This window comes from Zalophus californianus, chromosome 11, assembly GCF_009762305.2.
Source record: "Zalophus californianus isolate mZalCal1 chromosome 11, mZalCal1.pri.v2, whole genome shotgun sequence".
Taxonomy (NCBI): domain Eukaryota; kingdom Metazoa; phylum Chordata; class Mammalia; order Carnivora; family Otariidae; genus Zalophus; species Zalophus californianus.
Genome location: NC_045605.1, coordinates 74,138,730 through 74,156,276, shown reverse-complemented (window position 1 = coordinate 74,156,276; position 17,547 = coordinate 74,138,730). Strand labels below are relative to the sequence as shown.

Genomic DNA, 17,547 nt, shown 5'->3' with positions numbered 1-17,547 from the left:
TCTTGGAACACAGGCTTTGAATTCAGCCCGATCAAATACTTGGTTCCAGTAGTGACTACCCATGTGATCTGTTTCAAGACACTTAACCTCTCTGAGCTTGGTCTCCCTCACTGTAAAAAGAGGATGAAAAATGGCCTCTCTCTCAAAGCACTGATGTGAAGAATAAGTGAGACAATGCATGGAAAGAGCTCAACACAGTGACCAGCACATAAAAGAGCCACAAATACAGTCTAGCTTTTATGAATTTCTGTTCCACGGCTGCAGGGTTGGCAAACAGACCCATGCTCGCAGGCACTGTGAGGCGACTTCTCTGGCCTGCCCCCTTCTCTGCAGAGCCAACATCACATTTATTGTCCTGTGTTTCTGACAACTTGAGTTGACTTTACCCTTTAAACTTCACTGCTCAAGTATGTGAGATTTCTCATTTCAAAACAGATGACTGGGCGGTTCCAAGCGCCACACTCTGGGAACTGGGATCTGGACCGTGTGACACGGCAGAGACCACAGACGCCCTTCTCCCATTTGTCCCAAGATCAAGAAGTGAATGCAGGCTTGATTTATAGCTGGAAGACTCTGGAGACAGACTTGAGCCTCTCCTTAGACTTGGAATCTTATTTCAGTTCGGGGTCTCAGATATCATCAGCCCTCTAGCCCAGAAGTGTTCATGCCAGGGCATCGGTCTCACCCCGAAGTTACTGGAGGATTAAGAGAAAAGGTCAAACCCTCCATTTCTCAGGGAGGTTTCTTATCAGGACCCTGGGGATTCCAGAAGGGATGTGCAGATTCTTCCAAGGCATGCACCCTTGATTTGTGGTCATACCCCAGGCAGGATGCATTAGCCTTGAGTCCTCACAGATGTTTCTATAAGCTGATGTGTTGCTCTTTGTCTCTGGGCCACAGGTAGCTGCCTCCTGCCCCCAGATGACTCACTACCACTGATCCTACAAGGCCTGCTTGCAGACTGTGATGGTGAATTTATACGTCAGCGTGGCTGGGCCATGATACCAGCTTTTGGGGCAAACACTAGACTAGACGTTGCTGTGAAGGTACTTTTTAGAGGAGGACGAACACGGAAGCCAGTAGACTTCCAATAAAGCAGATTACCCTCCATAATGGCGGTGTGCCTCATCCACGCAGTTGAAGAAAGAGAAATAAAGGCTGATATTCTGCAAGGAGGAGGAATTTCTGCCTCCAGGCTGCCTTGGGACTTGAACTGCCACATCAACCTTTCTTCTGGAGAACACTAATACAGAGATCAACTCTGACTCAGTGAGCAGAAATGTGATCACTGCACTCAAGAATAACAAACGGCAGGAGATCTTAGTGAATATTCTCAGTAGGGGGAGAAAAAAAACAGGTAAGGCATATAAATGCAGCTAGTCTGAGAAGGCTAAAGGGAACTCCCATTCTGTGTGGCCAACACTTTACACACACGCTCTCTCTTTTTCTTTCCCACCACATACCTAAAAAGTAGGCTACCATCTAACACGTGGCAAGAGGCTCAGGGAAGGAAGCAACCGCCCTGAGGTCACACAGCTGGTAAGCAAAGAGTATGAAATCAGGTCCTCCGAGTCCAAAGTCTGAAGTTTCTTCCATCATACCATGCCTCCAGAGGAGCAGGATGAGAGGATCGAGAATTCCCAAGGAAACGTCAGTTCCTTATCTTGATCTGAGTAAAGGCACATATGCCCCCCCCCCCCCCTTTTTTTGAGTCTTTCAACATGGGCTTACTGTCTCAGGGCCAAAATACTCCCGAACTCTCATCCAAATGTTTCTTTTCATATTCACCTCAACTCGAACTTCGTCTTCTCCAACCTCACCATCATAAATCTATTGAGCCACTCTGTAGCTGCTGGCCCTGGAAAACGAACTGGGAAGGGTATTTTCAGTGATCTATATGCTTTAAGATAAAAATAAACATGGACGGGGTTTTCTAGATGAGAGCCACACAAAAGCCTAACAGGAAACCGAGGGGACCTTCGGGTCTATCTGTGACTCCTGGCTGCTCTCCACTCAGGGTACAGCAAGGAGGGGGGTCCCGAAGGTGCAGGACCAAATACCCAACTATAGCGAAGCAACAAAGATGCCAAAGTCACACTGAAATTCCAGCACACAAAGGGAAAGAAACGATAAGATATTAGGCCATCTTTTCCATCTCTTCCATGGGCTTAAAACAATTAAGTAACAAGATCCTCTCGGGTCTTCGTTTTCCTTAATAGTAAAATGAAAATATCATATAAAGCCCGAGTTTGGGGTATATGTAAGACTCAGCAATTCAGCAAGAGTGCCCTACATGTCAGCTCTAGTCCCTAACATCTACTGAGAGCTACAGAGCTGGAGTACATTTTTCTTGTATGTGTAAGTACCGCTCGATGAATGTGAGCTCATGGGTCCCAGGTTTACCCTGAGAAGGACCTACAAGGATCAAAAGTGAGTCCCCCAAATATGGAGGACCCAATGGTCCAGCCTGAGGACAAATCTTGCCGGTCTACCCCAGAGCACAGCTCGGGGAGGATGCACTTGCTAAATATTTGTCAGCTTGAGAAAACAGAGTCTCTCCTTTGTGCCGATTAATGCGTCCGAGGCAGAAGTTCCCTTGGTTAAACGCCTGGGGTCAATCTGAGTAATACCTAAATTCTGCCTCGTGTTTTGTTAATGCTGCTTACGAACGAAGAGCCTTGCGAAGGGCAGGAAGTCTGTTCCGACAAGACAGCAGACAGTCCAGATGGTGGGAAGGAAAGGAAGGAGTGCCTTGCTCGGCCTGATTCATCTCAGCAGGGTGCTCTCACCCGGCACACTGGTTGTCGGCTGGAGTGTTTAGGGGTATTCACATTTCCCATGTGAATTATGGTCTCGCCCCAAACACCATGAATCGTGAGATGTCTCCCTGGAGTTTGAGGATGTATAAGGGTGGAAGAGAATGAAACACAGTGAACACTTTCACCCTGCACCTGAACTAGGTATTATATGTACCTCATATCCCACTGAACCTTAGCAGCAGCATCACTACTAAGAGGACGATCCGGAAGGATCCACAATGCCCAGACACCATACCAGCATTCTTCATGCCTTACCTCATTTAATCCATGGCAGCTCTGGAGCATGATGATTCTCATTTGCAGATGAGAAAAGCTGGCTTCCCAGGAGGATAAAGTGAGAACATAAAAGTCCCCTATAGGACCTGCTCTATTCTCAGATCCAAATTGGAGCCCCCACATTTCGCTTCTCAATGCTACACTGATCACCACTTGCCTTGGGTTAGAATTAAGTGTTGACCAACAGGGCACTCTCCCCCACTGGGCCCTGAGCTATTTCAGGGCAAGGATTGGAAGGCTGTGGGGCTGCCATTTTCCTAAAGTTCCCAGAGGTGCATTCTGTAGGCTGCCACATTCTCTGCTTAAACACTCAGCCAGCCCTGCTTTGGAGCTGGCTTGGAGGCTGATGCAATGTGAGGGCCCTGGGTGGGTGCCCACATGTAAGAGGGAAATCTGGGATGGAGGGTGCTAAGGACAAATGTCAACTCTTTCCCAGCCACTTCTGGCACAAGCCCAAACCTGGAAGCTGTCCTGGTGCCTTTATGCCCTTTGCCCCACTGACCCCCATGGCAGGCTGAGTTCAATGTGAAGTCTCTCTGACCTTTGTGCTTGTCTGGCCTTACCCAGAGCCCTGTCACTGCTCTCTGTGGACTCTCACAGCTTCTGACTGGAGCCCACCCCTTCCTGTCTTCAATCTCCAATCCATCATAAAAGTATACCCATGCCCATGTGTCTTCATGCCCTTGCTCTTGACCTTGGTCTGGCTGCTTGTTTATCTTACAAGACCCAGCTCACATGTCCAGAAGGTGCTGCAGGTGCTAGGCGCTGTGGTAGTGAACGTCCTCTGGGTGCCCTGCCGGTGCGCCATCTCAGTGAAGCCCCACGACACCGCTTTGGGAGGGGCACGGGGAAACGAACTAGCTGCTCAAGGACACACATCGATAAGCGGTGGAGCCAGCCATGGAATCCAGGCAGGACTCCACAGCCTACACTCTGCCTGCTGCCCCTACCTCACAGGCCACTCTGTATTCTCCATTAGTGGTCCCCACAGAACCCCGTGCTTCCCCACTGCTCTCCAGGGCTCTCTGTCTAATGACCTCTGCATTTCCCTGTGCCATGAGCTGCCCCTCCATGATGGTAGGATCTATGGGACCGGGTCTTGTTCATTTCTCTCGACCTCAGTGCCTTTAGCATAGTCTCTAATACAGAATAAACTCAATAAACACATTCAAATGGAATTTTACTGCCTTTTACCCAGAGCCTCCTCAGAAGGCAGGCCAATGGGGGCTTTCCAGTTTCCAGCTCCATGAGAGCCCATGCTTTGGGAAGCTCTGGGAACTGTGGAGAGAGCAGGTGGTCAGAGCCCCTCCAAGGACCCTTCAAGAGGTCTGAGATTTGGCTTTCTCCTCCCAAAGCACCCATTTTTGTTCCCTTTTCCCTGTCCTTCCCTATGGAAAGCTGGAGGGAGGGAAGTGGGGGGGGGGGGGCGAGGTAGGAAGGGATTCAAATCCCAAAGCAAGCTAGGAAATTCTCAAGAAGTCAGGGCCTGGTTTCCTGAGAAGACAAGACACCCCCTTTTCCCTCTCTTCCCCATAAATTACCAGGTCAACATTTGCCATGAGTTATGAGTGGCAGTCTAGGCTGCCCTTGCCAAAGCTGGACCACACGTCATTGCATGGAGCTGTTCCCAGTAAATCTTTCTTTAATCCTGGTCTCTGTCCACTCAATCTATCGTCACCCACAGTGGCTGAAGTAGGCTCGGGAATGCTAGGGAATTTCTCCACTTTCAGCCTGTTGTCACCTTGATTGTTCTTTCTTCTCTGATAAAACTGCCTACCCAACTGCCGATAAGGGCCGATGGATTTCCCACACTCAGTAAATCAAGGGGGTCAACAGCGCACAGAAGAAGTGCACAGCGGATGCCTCCCCTGCCATCAGGGACAACTGATATTGGTAGCCAGAGCCATCAATCCGTCAAATGGCCCCCATCGGATGACCTCACAACCACGCGGGGAACACTGTCACTTGTTCTGTAACACTTGGGGAAATTAATCCTGCCCCCCCGCGCCACACTCTGTGTTTGCTTACTCTAAAGAGAGCTTCCTATGAAAACAGGGGTCACTGGACTTGCCTGGGATATTTAACACCAGGGAAAGTATCAGACAGGGAAAAGTATTTACGGTTTCTGTGAATTCATATACCATAAAAAAAAAAACAAAAAACAAAAAACCCTGTCAGCGAGGAAATGCTGAGGGAAGCAGAGAGGAATGGAAAGACCCCTACAATGGGACCAGGCCCAGCTCCATCAGTAGCCTACAGGGCTCCTCCGGGCTTGTGGCTTCATGCTGGAGCTCTGTGTGTATGTAGGTGCGTCCATGCACATTAAGATGGCGGTGCGCTGGGGGCAACTGACTTGCCTGGGGCCTTAAAGATGGATCTGCCCACAGAGCTGAGTCTTTACATTTCCAAGACAGCGTGACCCTTCTAAGGCCCGCAGGACTTACCCAGTGGCTGACTGGCAACCTGGTCTTCCCAAGCCTTCTAAGAGCCCTACGAAGCAAGATCATGGCAGAGGGACCAAACTGGAGAAACAAGAGTCCATCCTTTTCACATCCCAGAGGTGCCTGCCACACCTTGCCATGACCCAGGGCCTTTGAGGACAGCCTCACTTAAAATCATTTATCTTGGCCCCAGGGTGCGTTTTGGCTATAAGGAGTAGTTTGGCTTCCTCTCCTACCAGTTTGCCAGGAACTACAGCCTAGCAAGGTCACTTCAGGTCTGGCCTGGAGAGACCATGAGAAACATTTACCAGGTAAGAAAGTGCCTCATGCTATTGGTGCCACCTTTTTGACCCATGGTGCTATCTGCTGTGATCTACACTGACCTGGTGAGAAGTATCTCCCCCCATCTGCCCACGATGGTCAATGAGGAAGGAAGAGAAGAACAGGGGTGCCTCCGTCTCCACGACCCCTGTGGTGCACGGCCTTCAGGATCTGGGCGGTCTCCCTTTTCCTGTACTGTCAGCGTCCGGCTCACCGTGATAGAGGTGGTCAAAGTCGTGGAATAATCAGGCGGCACAAGACAAGGCCAAGGAGAGGACAGACCACATGGCTGGGCCTTAAGCTTAAGGGGTTTCCATCTTTAGCACACATTCATTTAGGGGCAGGTGACTGGGCTTGCTTTGCTGACGATCAGTTGTAGCATTCATTCAACAAATATCGATCGACTACTTAATACAGAATAGGCACTGTGTCAGCCCATGAAGATATGGGAACATCTAAGATCTGACTCTCGCCTTGAAGAGCTTGTAACAGGTATGGTTCTGTACTTTCTTCACAATGAACTCACTGAAACTGTCTAAAAAATATTTTGTATGGGTGCCTTGTTTGATTTTATACACACACACGTATTTGTAATAATTCCAGTGTAGTGCTATCAGCACTATTAAGGGTAAGTCAAGTCCAGAGGAAAGAATCACCACCTCTGCTTGTATGGAATCACAGAAAGCTTCTGGGAGGAGGTGACCTGACAGCAATGATGGAGAAAGCAATCTAAGCACAGGTGTTGCACATGCAAATGATGTGTGCGAGTATGAAACACCTGTTACAGGTGAAACGCTTGTCTTCCTAACCCCCGCCAATTCATACGTTTGTATGTGGTTCACATGTTGGATGACCTCTGGGAGACAAGTGGGTTTAATGAGGTCATGAAAAGGGCGGGGCCCCCATGATGGGATTAGGGTCCTCATAAGAGGAAGACATACCAGAGCCTCTTCTGTCTGCCATGTGAGGACATAGCAAACCAGGAAGGGGGCGCTCACCAGAACCCAACCAGGCTGACGCTCTGCTCTTGGACTTCTAGCCTCCAAAACGGTGAGAAATAAATGTCTGGTTTAAGTCCCCCCGTCTATGGTCTTTTGTTAGAGCAGTCTGAGCTAGGACACGCTGATGGACTTATGGAGCTACAAGCAATTTGGCAGGGGTGGGTTCCTCTGCTTCTGAAGAACTGAGTCCTCCAGCAGGCATCAGTCACATACACTACCTGTTGATGGAGAAATCCCCGACGCCTAACAGGGAAGACCGCAGCCATCGCGAGGCCAGCTCTGAAGAGTACCTAACTCACAGCCCTGCTTTCTCTCCGCCACCACACTACTGGTCAAGCCACATTTGAAAGACAAACCAACTGCTACATTCGCCCCTTCCTCAGCCCTTTGTAACACCAGCCCTGAGTCCTAAACCAATAGAAAACAGAATTAAAAGCAATCAAAACCACAGCGTCCCAGCCCATATTGGCCACTAGATGGAGCTATGCATCGCACGAAAAAGACCAGAGGTGAAGCTGATTTTCTCCAAGTTCTGCATATATAAACTTGAGTTTCACAGCTGGTGAAAGCAAATTATATAAGCCCAAGGTCCTGGAAGGGTAGGCATGGAGAACAGACCCTGCACAAATAGTCATTCAATACCTACTTGTGGTCTAAGAGTTTAGAAAAATAATGGGCACGTCCTGCCTTCCAGGAGCTCCACCTTTGATGGAAGACAGAGAGAATGACAGTTCTTGAGCACCCTGGACTCTGCCAAGCACTTTTCAAGTTCTATTGCTAAGTCCCAAAGGTTAAGAACTTGTCCCAGTTCATTTGGCAGAACCAGGATTAAATCTCAACTCAGTTTGCCCTTAAGACCATTTGCTCTCCTCAACACCAGCCAGCCCCTCTCAAACACTTCCCACACAAAGTGAAAAGTTCACACGTAAGGCTGGGTGTGAACCAAGGCCACCAGAAACACATGGACAGAGGTAACTTGGGCCAGGGACTTCAGGAGGGCATCACAGAGGAGGTGTTTCTTTTATTATTATTTTTTAGGAGGTGTCTATTTTGGGGCTCAGTCAGATGGTACTGAATGGCAGGTAGCCCAGAGCAGTGGGAAGTGTGGGGCATGTGAGGTGGGATGTGGCCAGGGTTAGGGCAGGGAAGGCAGCTGATGAAAAGACCATAAAGAGCCTCCCACGTTCAGTTGAGATCTGTTCCCCCAAGACATGGGAAGCCATCAAAGGTTCTTGGAAAAATTTCTGACGTTACATTTAAATGATCGTTTTTTTCCCAAGAAGGGATGTATACTTTGGAACATGATACAACTCAGTGCCTCCTTTGAAAAGAAATAAATCATCTTCCCAAACATATGGATGCTAAGTCTGTCCCTTTAATTTTATTCTATACCATATGGCACTTTGAATTTTTAGATCAGTAAACAGATTGACTTCACAGATCAAACCTTAGCAAGAGACATCTTCGTCTGTTATTTCCATTTCTTTTCCACTAAGGACAGCCAAAGCTCAATTTATCAATCTAATAAAAGGAAGTGGTAAGGTCCGGCAACAACTTGTAAAGTACTTAGACACGCCTAGTACATACTAAGTGCAATGGAAAAGTTTAATAAATACACACTCCAAAAGACAAAAGGCATTTGTTACTAGGTTCTTAGCAAAACTCAATGGAAATAAGGTAATTTCAGCAGCACCTTTGGGAGAACTGAATGATGCGCACAGGTGCACGTGCACACATAGCCAGGGCAGACAATGAACTAGAGACAGCAAAAAACAGCTGCTATATACCAAGCTGGGGTACAGTGTGTCATTAAAAAAAAAACGCACAAAGTCACAGGTTTTCAGAAACCAGAACTTAACTTCCATGTCAGGCATTCTAAATAAACTCACTGTAAACTTTCACAAAAACTCTCCTTAAAGACTACCCAAAGGGATTTACATATTACTCATACATCAAGGCTGTTCCCACTAAGCCAAATAAGCATCTGGATGAAAACTTGAATCATCTCACGGTTTCCAAGTGTCTGGATGTTTGAGGTTGATAAGACATCTAGACCTTGTCTGAAACTCTGTGTCTTCATCAGATATTTGCCATTAATCAGAAACAACCTCAAAGAGCAATATCTAATTGTAGAAGGTTAAAGACCATAGTAATTGCAGCGCTGCAAGGCTTAAGGGAGTGAAGTGATGGACCTGATGTCACAGAGCTTGTAAGGGGCACAGCAGGGCTCCAGCACCGCCTGATATCTCAGTCTGTTTTCTACCACATCAACGGTTTCAGCAAAATGACTTACTTAGCAGATACTGAAGCACAGAGCAAGAGCCCAGTCCTTCAATACCTACATGTTGTCATGTGTATAAGAGGAAAAAGAAGTGAGTACAAAGGACATGAAAGCTGCCCTGAACTCAGCACATGAAGGCAAACTGGTAACATGGCCCTGAGCAGAAACTCACAGGCATTTCCATACAGTGGAGTCCTATTTAACTCGTGTTCCAGAGTGTTACAACTAAAAGGAGCATTCGAGGCCACTTCGGCTTTCCCCTTCTCATTTTGAAGGTAAAGTTCTACGTTGAAAGAAATGGGGAAGAAAAAGCAGACCAGAGTTCTCCAATTTCAATAATCGGGTGGTTTGCTTACATTTCCGCACTTTTATCTATACTTGCTCTGAGAGTATCTCACTTGCTCAAAGTGTAAGCTTCCCGAAGCAGGAACTGGAATGTAAACACTTGTGCCTGTTTCGCAGGGATAAAGGTTATGTCTGAAGAGCTAAAACAACAACAACGACAACAACAACAACAACAAAAAAAACCACAACTGGGAATGTCTCACGGGGACATGACCAAGGTTCAGTGGACGGTGTTTCAATGTCTCCACCTTGTGGAAACGGTCAATACTGCATCAAGATCAGACACTGACCACCTATTGAGGATTAAGACCAACTTGACAGTAAAACTATTATAAAATAAAAAAAAAAAAAAAACCTCAAAGTAACTCAAGAATGCTTCGATAGCATATTACAGTGGGAATGGATGGTGATAATCTTGAGGCCATGCTGGATACCAAAAGTCTTCTAAATAAATAAAAAGGCAATTTAATCTTAGTAATAGGTGTATGTGACTATTTTTTTGTGCTTATGGAAAACCAGAAACACAAAATGATGCTCTCAGTTGCCCAGATCATTTCCAGTCCATTAGTGTTCCAAGCCATTCTGGAAGGTAGAAATTCATTACATTGTAAGGGTTTGGTGGCTCTTGTCTTCCAAAGTTTCACTCACCAAGATGGTTCTAAAAGTGACAGGCAGAAAACCAAAGAACCTTTATAGCTGAGATTTTCATTGAATAAAAGAACATGTCTACTCAGACAAGTAAAACTAAGCAAAAGTAATTCTGAAATAAACTCCAGCAGTTGTGCTATTTTAATGTTGCAATAAAATATGGGGGAAGATGGTGTAATAACAGGCTCTGGCTTTGAAGCCATGAACCCTGGGCTTTGCCTCCTCATCACTTGCCATTTGGGACCTTGGGCAAGTTATTTAACCCTTCAGAGCCTCAGTTTACTCATCCATAAAATGGGAATTATGATATCACCTGCTTGCTGTGAGAACAAGGTTATGCATATAAAGCCCTAGCCCAGTGCTCAGCACACAGTGGGAGCACATTAGCTATTATTAAAATTATGAAAGTACTGACTCACCCATGGGGGTCGTGATTGCTCTGTTCATGGAAAGGAGCAGTATGATTATTCTGCCTGATTTCTATTATCTGCAATTTTGACTGCTAGAATGGGAGAGGAGGAAAGACCGTGGGGAACTTCTGTACAAGTGAGGCTAACAGATGGAGAAGTCTCAGGTAAGTGAAATAAACAGAGGCACCTTCTGTTTACACTGTGATCTGGAAGTGGAGCTAAAATCAGGCGGCCACACCTCGTGCCACACACAGCCACAATGCGGCTTAGACACCATCCCACCACTTCCCTGAATTTCACATGTGAGTAAATGGATCACAGGGAGCCTGGGCTTGTTCCTTCATCTATCGATGCACATGTTCATTTATTTAGTACGATGTCTAAGCCTCTGTACGTACGGGGCACTGGGGATAAGGCGGCGAACAAGCCAGCCGATGTCCCTGCTTCGTGCTCCTTATTGTGGGGTAAGCAGGAAGGGGCCAGAAGTCAATAAAATATAAACACATCATCAGGATAATTTCAAATAGTAATAAGCTTTCAAAGGAGCCTAAGACGATGATGGAGAGGACAAGGGCATGAGTCAGGCCACGTAACTACTTCAAGCTGAATCGTCAAGGAGGGCTCCTCCAAAGAGAGGCCAGTGGAGCAACAGGGAAGAACCAGCCATGCCGAGATCAAAGACCAGAAAGATCTGAATGGAGGCCGACAGTGCACAGCCCGGGAGGCAGTGAAGAGCTTAATGAGACCAAGGAAGAGAAGGGGCAGCCACAGCCGAGCAAGCAAGGTGGGTGGAGAACGAGGAGCTCAGAGAGGAAGGTGAGGGCCAAATCCTATAGGATCTGGGAGCCCAGGCTAAAGAGTCTGGATTCCATCTTAAGTGCAAGGCTCAGTTTAAAGGACTGACACAATAGGTTCGTTACCAGCTGTCGCTCTGGCTGCTGCTGGAGCCTTCTAGACCTCCCAGCAAGTTCCTGCCTAAGTCTGGACTGCAGCCCACATCTGGGACTCTCAGCCCAGAAGGTGCCCCTGCACACCACACAGCCTTTGACAGGGCAGAAGGCGAAGTAGACAGTTTCATCTCCGTCAGAGAACTTGAAGCCCTATGAGAGAGAAACCGGCTGCCAAGCCGCCTCCTGCCCTTCGAAGAGAGAGAAGCCCCAGGTACTCACCCGCTGGTGATGTCATCTGTCCGGATGTTCTTGCTCAGAACATCCCCATCACTCATGTAGCCTGGGGCGTCCATGCTGATGCCTTCCAGGTCCATCTCATCTCCTGCCTTGTCTGAGACGTCCACGTGGCACACACTGTTTCCCCGGGAGGCGAGCTGCCTCCTCAGAGGGGCAGAGTACACGTAGCGGCCCGACTCAGTGTTGATGAAGCGGCTGGCATTGGCTCGAGGTGGGTACCCATTGCCCATAGAGGGGGCGTCTCCTGCTTGGAGCCGAGGGCTGGACTGGCCGAGTCTCCAGGACAGGGGAGTGGGTCTGCCACTCAAGCTGAGGATACTGCGTCCGCTTATCTCCGTGGTGACATTGCTGTCAAATGTGGTTTCCAATGTGCTGAAAACATAAAACCAGCCTTGGCTTAGACAGACCCTCATGTGCTCAGTATCCCTTTGCCGTTTATATGTTACGTTCTTTAAATTTTTTTTTAGAATTATGAAATATTTCCTATATACAAAATAGGATCAAATAATAGCCACTGATGTGCCACGCAGCGTGTTTCCTCTGTGAGAAATGAAAAGATGGAGCTTCAGAGTGTAGAACACTCTGGAAAGCCCAGCAGAGACTTTCCCCCTAAAACATGGTATAGGATACCCACTACCAATTCCTTTCGTTAAATGATCTTAACTTTTAGCATCTTTTTTCCAACCCAAGAAAGAGAAAAATGCCGAAATGATAACGAGGGGGGCATAACGTACCCACGGGTGCACACCTTCTCACACACCGTGTCACAGCTCCCCTTTCCGCTCCAGAGCTCCCAATGTCACCTTTCACATGCTCAGCTCCCATGGGACCAAGCAGGTGGGGAGAGCCCTGATCTTCTAACTCTAAGCTCTCTTTCCCTGACACTTTTGCTTCTCCCACATTTTCTCCAAAAGGATAACTAAACTTTGGGGGCAAAAGGCTGAAAGTAGTATATAGCCAGGCTTGAGTTCCAGAACAAATTAAATTACAAGGATCTGAACCTGCCAGGCGACTGAGCTCATCCCTGGCCATTGGAAAGACTCCTGTGTCCACTCTTTCCAGCCCTGCAGTTGCTGTGGCCCAAGCAAGCTGGTCCGTGTATCTCCGCGGAGCACACTGGGGTCTTCCGATTAAGCAGAGAGGCTCTTTCCTGCAGGAAAGCCATCAAAGGGCTCCCTGATGTCATCATGACCATCCTAGCCCACACCAAGAAAGCCATTGAACAGTCACGTCCCCCAGCAAGTCAGCTTCGGTGATCAGGGTGGAAAGAGGATGTTTCATACTTGATCACAGAGTCCCAGGGCCTAGCGGCTGGCTCCATGCTATCACACGGCTGAAGGTTTGGTGGGGGGCACCCCACTACCACCCCCTAAGTTGACTGTCCTCTGGAAGAACCAATTTGGTGCCTCAACTGTTTTATTGTTTCCCTTCAATCCTAGAAACAGCCTTACTATCCTCATACTGGGAACCCCTAAGGATCAGGCTCCTGTCTTATTTAAGATAGAACCCAGAGTGCTTCACCCCGATCTGCCAAAGCCGCCAGGAATGGGGAAGCCCTGCTGTCTCCTTGTTCTATTCATTTATCAAAGAGACTGAAATTGGAGAACAGGAGACTCCTTGGGAGTTCACTGGGGTAACTAGGACTCTGCCTTCATTATCAAAGCCCAGCATAAACCTTAAAGCTTGGTTCTGCCAAAATCCACTAAGGGGTGTCTGAGGGTTGCATCCTCTTCAACTTCTTGCTCAACAATGAAAACAACCTGATGAATGTTTCCAATGTAATCCTAGATTTCATCCAACTAAATCATAGTTTAAACATGATCATAAGTTTTTATAAATATTTCCTTACGTGTTTTATACACAGGCATGACTAACAACTTTACAGAGTGTTGTGTATCAGAAGACTGGGTAGGAATTCAAGTTATTCACTTTATCACACAGGTCAAATATAGTTCACCTGCTCATTTTCACAGCACAATACAGGCTTGGAAAATGCAAGTAAGGCGAAATCTAAATGGAACTGGTCCACAGCATCCTCTGTCGAATGGAATTAGCAACCACCTACTTTGGGGAGGAACCAGTCTACACTCATTTTCGCTCCTTATATTTCTCTTCTGCACATCGCATGGCACTCCCTGTGCGTTCCAGCACACTTGGGGAGCAAAGTTGTTTATTCCATTATTAGCCAAGTCACTTTGCATTGGCATGAACACACACAGGAGAAGCTGCATGAAAATCAAGTTGCCTGCAATTCGGTGAAGAAATTCACGTGGCAGATACCTGTGTGTGACCTGAGTCCCCCGTAAACTAGACATGGTCTCCTCCAAATTCTGCCGCAGGTCGGCGATGTTCTTCACGGTCCGCAGTCGCCGAGCCTCGGGGTCTTCCCCTGCAAAGATGGAGGTTAAGACTTTTAATTCTCTGATCGACCGGGAGCTCGGTGAAACACACCATGTTCCACACTCACCAGGGGTGCTTAAGGATTTGAGAACAAATGGACGGATGGAAGCCCAAAGGAAGTTGTTAAATCCAAGGAGAGAAGTCTTTCTTTCCCCTCCAGGTCCCTCCTGAAACAGGTAAACTCTAGCTTGTAGGAAAAGCAAGGCACCTAGTCTGAGGGGTAAATACATTTTCAAATGGTCTCCAACAAAGACACACACAAGTTAGGTCTGAGCACTCCCCGCGAATCATCTTCTGCCCACGCAAAAGCGGGTGAGGCATTTTATCTTCTCATCCATTGGTGATAACACACTGCTCTCTACCAGCCCTACTTCGTAAATGGGACTTGCACAGTGGCTAACCGATCTTTACTTATTAATCACGAATACTTCTACAGAGTGAGGTCTGCCTTGTTCTGTTAGATTTACTGTGTCATCTCAAATTCTGGTTCCTCTAACTCATTGGCTGTGGGATTGGGGGGAAGGCACTGACCCACTCTAGCCTTCGGATTCCAGAGTATTAAAATGAGGACAGTGACAGTACCGACCTCATAGGACAGCTGCAGGGACTAAATGGGATGGGGCCTGGAGACCCCTGAGCACAGTGCCCACCTCAAGCACTGACTCATGCCTGCTGGCGCTGCAGGGAGGGAAGCCGTCAAGAGGATGGAGGGCTTCTCTTCAAGTGACAAGAGATTTCCATTCTCGGGGCAAGATTTTCTGCAGGACACCTGGCCAGGCAGAGGTGAAGCAGGCACAAGTGTACCAGGAAAAATAGGCCACACATAAGCTGGGAAACCACATGCCCTCAAGAGTAGCCTTGCTCTGGGTTCTCTGGCTATCCCGCTTTGTTTGGGCTGAGATGGGGCATCACTACAGGGATGATGAAAGGAAGCAAGTGTCTTTCCCTCAGAGAAATTCCAGGGAGGGCTGAGAAAACTGCAGAACTACCATCAAGGCTTTTTTTTTTTAATTCCTTTTTTTAAATTTTATTTTATTATGTTATGTCAGTCACCACTCAATTACATCATTGTAATTTTTGCAAATAGTTTTTGATGCAGTGTTCCATGATTCATTGTTTGCGTATAACACCCAGTGCTCCGTGCAGTACGTGCCCTCCTTAATACCAGTCACCAGGCTGACCCATCCCCCCATCCCCCTCCTCTCTAAAACCCTCAGTTTGTTTCTCAGAGTCTCTCATCTCTCATGGTTCGTCTCCCCCTCCGATTTCCCCCCCTTCATTCTTCCCCTCCTGCTGTCTTCTTCTTTTTTTTTTTTTTTTAACATATAATGTATTATTTGTTTCAGAGGTACAGGTCTGTGATCCATCAGTCTTACACAATTCACAGCGCTCACCATAGCACATACCCTCCCCAATGTCTATCACCCAGCCACCCCATCCCTCCCACCCCCCTCCACCCCAGCAACCCTCAGTTTGTTTCTTGAGATTAAGAATTCCTCCTATCAGTGAGATCATATGATACTTGTCTTTCTCTGATTGACTTACTTCGCTTAGCATAATACCCTCTAGTTCCATCCACATTGTTGCAAATGGCAAGATTTCATGTTTTTTGATGGCTGCATAATATTCCATTGTGTGTGTGTGTGTGTGTGTGTGTGTGTGTGTGTGTGTGTGTGTGTGCCACATCTTCTTTGTCTTTCCATAGTTTGGCTATTGTGGACATTGCTGCTATAAACATCGGGGTGCACATGTCACTTCAGATCACTACATTTCATCAAGGCTCTTTAAAAGCCTGTGACTATCTCATGCGTCGAGCAACATTTTTAAAGAAATCCCCGCACAGAACACAGCACACATGGGCAGCAGCTAAGAGCATTTACATCAGACACTAAGGAGAACTCCCAGCGGTCATCTTTAATAAGGCAACAGGCAGCTAAGAAATGTTATAGCAGTGACTTTCTTTCTGAGCCAGAACGGCTTCCACAGGTTGTTCCTGCATGGTGGTGCCTGGAGGCTGGCAGATGGACCGAATGATGGATGTGTGATTTTTGGGAGGAAATTGGCTCTAGCCAACTCTCTTGTCCTTGAAAATGCCAAGTGTTTCCAATTTTCTCCCCCTTTTGAACCAAGAGAAAGTTGGAAGGCAATTTTCTCTTATCTGAAAAGTGGTCCAGCTTGCGTTTCCCACCCAATTCTTTAAAAATACATACATGTATGTGTTTTGAAAGGAAAGCAGTGATGAATGTTTACTTACCTCCCCTGAGTGGTGCTGGAAGAATGTAACTGCATCTGTCTCCTGGGGCCATCAGGTAGATATCTTTTGTTGTCAGTTTGGCCATATTCTGTCTATGTAAGAAGGCCAAAAAGGAACTGACCCTTTGGACAGTTCTAGGCCCTGCAGTACACATTTATCAAAGCTAAATCTAGGCACATGTTTTCAAATTAATTAATTACATGCCAAAGTATAATAATTATACTTATTTCTCCAAGTTTCTCCTAATTGACATGTTTGCCTGCTAACACTCCTTTAGAAAGTCAAAGATCTTTGACATGGGATGGTATTTCACCCTTACTCTTAGTAACTGTCACACAAATCTATAGATGCCTGAGAGGTATTTCTTGTCCACAAATGTTTGGTCAGTGTCCGGTTAAAGAAAAAGCACAGACTATCTGCATTTCGACAGATAAAGGCTTGAATCCTGGCACTGCTGCTGATTAGCAACTTGACTTTGAGTAGGTCACTTATCTTTCTGAATGCCAAATGTAAAATGGGGATGAAAACCTTCTCTGAAAGGGTTGGTTGGAAGATCAAATGAAGATGCATATGATACGCCTGGCACAAAATAAGGGCTTGTTGGATTTGGGTTTTCTGTTTTCCCCCAAGGTGGGGTGTGTGCAGGGGGGTTTCTGCTGGGAAATGTCTGCTCCCTTCAGAGCTCTACACATACCGGATTCCAAGAGCAATGCAGAAGGGCAAACCAGGACCCCACCGGCCTTGCTTGGGTGATCACATTCTGAATTGCCAATTCTACCTCCTCAGATGATGTAAGACTCCCCTACCAACTCACAGCCTAAACAAAATAAGAACACAACCATGCTCTGGTGGAAAGAGAGGCTCCTTCTGCTCATATACAGAGATCTTAAGCTATCCCGTGGCTCTTTGCAGCTCTCATATATTTGCAAGGTCAGCCTCCCTCAGGCCACTGGTCACGATGGAGAGAACACCACATTCTGATCAAGTACAGCTGAGTCTGGAGGATGTCAGGGTGTTACAAGAGGAACATGGAAGGAACCCGGGATTTTTACTTGGGGGAAGGAGGCTTAAGGAAGAAGCTGTTGTATGACAGAGAATGGAAATTATCTGTGGGCTACAGGAGATGGATTATATCCAGTGATGAGAAACGAAAGAATAAAGAAT

The 17,547-nt window shown here is 47.0% G+C and overlaps 1 protein-coding gene across 11 annotated transcripts in view; it reads right to left on the bottom strand.

Annotated features, from left to right (window-relative positions):
• NAV2 (neuron navigator 2) overlaps positions 1–17,547 on the bottom strand; it is a 387,753-nt gene that overhangs the window by 141,081 nt on the left and 229,125 nt on the right. For all 11 annotated transcript variants that reach the window (XR_003517395.1, XM_027579102.2, XM_027579093.2 and 8 more), the window contains 2 exons: positions 14,010–14,118; positions 11,712–12,101 (listed from right to left, as the gene is read on the bottom strand). Coding sequence is in view for 10 of the 11 variants with exons in the window: in XM_027579102.2 (XP_027434903.1) it covers positions 11,712–12,101; positions 14,010–14,118 (499 nt within the window). In the remaining variant the exon portion in view is untranslated. The remainder of the gene's footprint in view (positions 1–11,711; positions 12,102–14,009; positions 14,119–17,547) is intronic.